The 5,788-nt window shown below is 37.2% G+C and overlaps 1 protein-coding gene across 1 annotated transcript; it reads right to left on the bottom strand.

Moving 5' to 3' along the window:
- Positions 1 to 4,861: 4,861 nt before the first annotated feature.
- LOC105626726 (proline-rich nuclear receptor coactivator 2 B) lies at positions 4,862 to 5,356 on the bottom strand. Its single transcript, XM_012208022.1, has 2 exons — positions 5,118 to 5,356; positions 4,862 to 5,045 (listed from the first exon to the last, which is right to left on the bottom strand). Exons 1-2 carry the CDS (start codon positions 5,354 to 5,356, stop codon positions 4,862 to 4,864), a joined length of 423 nt encoding a protein of 140 aa, XP_012063412.1.
- Positions 5,357 to 5,788: the final 432 nt, after the last annotated feature.

The raw sequence follows: 5,788 nt of genomic DNA, 5'->3' as shown, positions 1-5,788 counted from the left end.
AATCAAATTATTTCGTTCAATTAAATGATTTCTCAATATATATACGTATATAGATATATGTATTTTATATCAATTAGTGTTATCAATTAAAAGTTAATACTATTGAGTCATCATCACAGCTAATTTCCCATCGACTCTTTGTTAAATGATTGATTTTCTGTCATTCTGGCCTTTCCTCCTCCATTTCCTGATTTTCTTGCCTCACTCTCTCTCCCTCTCTCCCTCTCCTTCTCTCATCGCGTATTCTTTTTTATCGGTTCTACGTTCGCGCTGTAAAAAGATCGATAAGTAAAAAATCGAGTTTGGCGCTCATTATCGTCCTCCGAAAATCCTGATTACACGTGGTTCTCAACACGACATTCAAATTTTTTTAGCAACGCGCGCTCCTGAAATTTCAAGAAACAGGACGAGAACGTTTGTACCGTTCAATCCGCAATCGAATTTTACGGAAGATACTCCTTTTCTTCTCCTTATCGAAGTTACAATTTTCACGTTCACGCAGCTGATATTTACACATTGTTATTCTGGCGCTTCGCGACAACAGATACACACATTTTCACTTGTTCTATATATCCTTCTGTCTCCCTTTCTTTCACCGGACGGCAGTGTTTAATTCGTTTTTCTCCCTCGTCCCAAAGATCTATCGCGAATTCTGAGACCATGACGATATATCCGACTCTGAATCGGTCAAGATCGAAAGTCAAGATCTCTCCTTCTAATCGCGTTGACTTAGCTATCGTGACTGACTCGAAGACTCTTACACATGTTCTACAATAAACCACCTATTTAAGCTTTAAGTTCTTTAAGCTTTAAGCTCTTAAGAAATTGAAAGTTATAATCGAAAGACTAATCGACTATGATCCAATTCATTTTTAAGACTTAAGGAGCACAGATTTTTGCGTAAAGCACAAGAGAATCACTAGTCTTTTATTTGTAGAAAAAGGAAATAAAGGCTTTGATTCGTTTTCTTCTACATTATACGTTATACAAGACTCTGTACTCTTGCTCTTAAAGCTTAAAGTAACAGTAAAAAGCCTATTATTGTAGCCTATTACGATTAAACGATTTTCAAAATTGTTCATAGAAACAACTTGCCCGCTCCTACAATCACTATTGTTTGCGCGAACCATATACGGAAAAAGCGTCTACGAAAAGCAACAATCAACATATATAAAAGATAAATGCTTAAAAAAAATATAACAGCACAAATTTTATATATGGCGTTTAAAATAATGCAATACGCTTCGTTAAAAAGCAATGCAAAAAATATACAAATAACGACGGTATAGACAATTCCATACAATTCTGTCCAAGAAGCTGATTTATTCGTTACAAATCAAGTCGGAAGCTGTGCAAATAAGTGCATATGCGGGTACGTATTAGAATCGTTCCAATCCGATCAAGACTTTAAGTATTAGATTAACAAGCTTGACAATTTCGATAATTAGTCCGCCAAATTTTTAATTTAGATTGTGTAATACATACACATTTTATGTATGTATATGCATCATTTAAAGTATTATGAACTCTCGTAATGTCACTCCAAAACCGCTTCTTTAAAGATCCCTGTTTGTGTAGCACTAACACACTACGCTATCCAACGTTTTCAAAAGACGGTTTTGGGATTTACAATCGCAAGTTGATCAACAACACGTGGAACAATACTGGAATGATATCTTGGCCTCCCAAGATATTAATCGGTATCGTGCAGTGTGTTGTTGTTCAACCCACGAAAGAATAAGAAAAAGAATTGAAAAATAAAATAAAAGAGAAGGCAATGTAATGCAAAACAGATTTGCACTCGCTCTACTCTATAATTTAATCGTTTTTAGCTCTTTGTACGATCACGTAGAATTAAATTCCGACACGATCAGTTCGTTCTCCTTCATCGATTCTCGTGTTAAGACACGTGCACGAATTCATTATCGCCGCGAACGGCGAGCAAATTAAATTTTAAATGTGAAAGCTGTAAAAAACGAAAAAGAAAAAACTGTGCTGTGACGATTCGTAATTCTTGCGCATGTAAATCGGATTGCGAGGACAAACGGAAAGCGAGTTGCCAAAACTCTCTCCGCATATGTTAATCCCGAAGTTATTGATTTCCTCTCTCTTGAGCCCGGTCGCATACGATGTTGAGAAGGATGGAAAAAAAAAATGAAAGAGAACGTCTCGCGCACATTCGATCAATTTACATCCGACAAATAATTTAGATCCGTTATCTCCGTGTAGAAACATGTCTTTCTTCGACAATTTTCGACGTCACATGTAGATTAAATCAGTCGATCATTACTTCAACGCACGACTGTGTGTTAGATACCGTTCCGAAGATTTTTCACCTTACAAAACTATAAATACGGAGCGAGCAATCGAAAAAATCGAAATCGCGCGTTTTGATATCGGTCTCTGTCGATTTTGCGTTTTTCTACTCATTCACGCTCATCCCACATTCACACCCGTCTCGTAAACTTATTCTTACCTAAGACTAATCGTCTACCAAAGAAAGCAATTTGATGTAAGAAGAAAAAATAGGTGAATATAAATGTTGCAAAAGTTATCATTATTGCATGTTATCAGAAAACTTAAAAAAAAAAAAAAATAAACATTAATTAAAATACTACGTCAAAGAATTTTGCTCAGTCTGTGGCATGAAATAATTTTGCTTACAAAATAAGAAAAAAAATGATGAAAAACGAAGATAACACACAAATTTTAAAGTTTGCAAATCTAAATCTAAACTGACGAAACCACACTATCGATTTGATTGTGCAATATCAAATCGATTGTATTCTCCACACTATTATATCATTAAGGCCTTAGCTTACTATTACCATTGTTATTTATTACCCTTACATATTATTGTTACCATATTATATATTAAGTCCGTTTACTGTGTCCAGTATATAGATAGAAGTGTGGTGCGAGTTTGATATAACAATTGCGCCCGTAAAGCATTGTAAACAATGAAAAAGTTCAGACTACCCTTCTTCCTATACCTGTTAGCACAAAAAACGATCTCAAGAAACTCGCACAAAGGACAACTCTTCAAGGACGGGTTAAGTCATCATTAACGGTTGTTCCTGCTTTTAATTTACTTATTAATCTCGGTCCCTTAGGGACGCAGCCGTGTACTGCCCTTTAAATCGTCGTCATTCAATCGTCGTCTTTTACGGCTACGATTGCGTTCTAAGAAGAAACAATCCGGTGTTACTTAAATCATGACAGTCACGATGCTAATGTTCTTTTCCCTCTTAAAAATCTTTGTCCTCGATATCCGCGTCTAAATAAAGCATTGGAATAGTTAGTACTTGAATTTTTCAAATGTAACAACAGTCATCGCGATGCTCAACGAACATAGATTGAAAATTTATGAATCGAAATAAGAAAGATTATAAATCAATGATCACTCCGTTTTCAACGGAAAAATCTGACAAATCTTCCCTCTTTCTTTCTCTATCTTTGTGTTATTGTAAAAATAAATCTTAAATTTACATTACATGCAATTAATTCATTTTATTGAAACATGCCGAAAATCGAGAGCACGAGAAGAGTGGTCGAAATGTGAATTTTCCGCAAATACATTATGATGATCATCATAATGCATTTGCGAAACGAACAAAGCATCCGTTCGATCCTCGCCTCTCATTCAAATTTCTCCCGATCTCCTTCCTTCTTATTATGTCGTTCACGTTCAATTAACCCACTCGCGTAACACGCACTAAGAAACTCAAAACCTTTATACACCTATCTCACATAAAGAGTAACTATTGGCAGAGAGTAGCAGAATAGCAAGAAAATAAAAAATATTTTCAACAAAAAAAATGAAAAAGAAAAGTAAACAGAAATTAAAAAAAAAGCTGCCTGAAATAAATCTCTTATACGAAGCCATCTGTCTTTTTACAATTCATAATACCAAAATGATAAAGCTCGCGAAAGAAACTGTTAATAAAGAAGTATACTGATAACGATCATTAGTCGGGCGGCTATTAAATAATTGCTTGTCCAGCATTTCCGTGCTAGGATCTTTGTCTCTAGTGTCAACGATTAGAGCACGAGGGGATAATAAAAAACGCGTATTTGAACACCGGGTGTCTCGAGAACGGCATAAAGCGCGAGCTTTCAAAAGTCGCTTTGGAAAAAGCAGTCACGAAAAAAATCATCGGACGCTTATTCTTTTTTTTTCAACGCGTCGATATTGAAGTTCATCGTTTGACAAAAAGTCGCGAAGCGTAACTTCGCTTGTCCGCGCTTGTCGTCTCGTCAGACTGAGGATGTATTCTTTCTTTCTGTGTCGGATGTATAGATAATATATATATGTATGTACGTGAGGCTCTCCTTGTGTTCCTTTTTGTAAGTTAGTGGTATACGATAATCTAAAATACAGTATTACTTACATTTTGTCACAATGATGGCGCGTGATGGGAGTTCCAGAACGCATATATATATATATATATACATATATAATGTATCTCTCGCGCGCACACATCGATCGCGGCATCGGGACGCACCGATGCATCGCGTCGTCAGCCCTCCCCCCCGCGGTGCATAGTTTATATACGATTTGAAGTTTGTATGCTGGATGTATCTTAGAGTAAAGAACGGATTACGAGTATCCACTCGCGCGATAAAATCGAAAACCCGTGTGTATATGAACCGCACACGGTGTCACCATCATCGTCGTCATCATAATCTTCATATTTTTTTCTCATCATCGTCGGTATCATCGTCTCTCTTATTCTCGCAGTCTTTTCGGCCGATGATTTTATCGACGATAATTCCCTATTGTACCTGATTCTTCCGGAGCTGTTGACGGTCGCCGCTTCTCCTCTCGCACGTTGCTGTTATATACGTTGGTTTTTGGGTATCAGGCCTGGACGTTCAGCACTATACGCAATTGCCTCGTGTGTTCGCTTGCGCTATCCGATTGGCCGCAGCTGTCCATCAATCTACTCGTCCAATGACTTGGCGGCTTGGGCACACTCGCGGGCGATGGTGTTTCCGAGAACTTGGCGCCCGCGTAGAAGTTGTTGGTCGGGCTGCTGCTCGGACTGCGCTGCTCGCAACGTTGTTGTTGTTGTTGTTGTTGTTGTTGTTGTTGCTGTTGCTGCTGCGGTGTATGCTGTTGCTGTTGCTGTTGTGGCGAGTTTCTCGCGCTTTTAGACGACGGGCTGTACGGGCTGCAGCTCTGCCGTCCATCTTTAGCATTTCTAACCGTATGACGACCGTTCTTGTATAGGAACGGCGAGGATTTACTGTTAGAACGATTATGATGATGGTTGTGTTGATACTGATACCCGACCTTCGGCGAGGCCTGCCGATCCACCTTAGCGTTATCTAACTTGGGCGCGGAGTTCGTCATGGCTCGGATGTTTGTCTATCTATCTATTTCTCTCTGTTTCACTTTTCTAATATTCCCTCGTTATTCAGCCAATTCATTGGCCTGCAACACAAAATGGACCTATTTGTGCATTTTTAACTTTCATTTCTCCCTTTTTCTACGAAAAATATCGTAACATTGATTTGTATTTAAAGTATTATTTTTTCATTCAAAAAGAAAAAATGCTGTTTTCTTTATGCTTGAAAATAAAGTAATACCTATTTTCTTTGTTTAGAAAGGAGGACGATAACATTATCTTTGACAAAGCTAATTAAATACTTGTTGTAAGAATACTTTAGTAAATTATAAAAAAATTTTTCTTCTCTACAAATTTCATTTAATTAACTAATCTTGTTTTAGTCAAAATACTGGAATTTATATAAGTAAAAAATTCTAAAGCTAGAGCTGGTATAT

This window comes from Atta cephalotes, assembly GCF_000143395.1.
Source record: "Atta cephalotes unplaced genomic scaffold scaffold00006, whole genome shotgun sequence".
Taxonomy (NCBI): domain Eukaryota; kingdom Metazoa; phylum Arthropoda; class Insecta; order Hymenoptera; family Formicidae; genus Atta; species Atta cephalotes.
The sequence above is the reverse complement of the archived record's forward strand: the minus strand, read 5'-3'. Positions and strand labels throughout refer to the sequence as shown.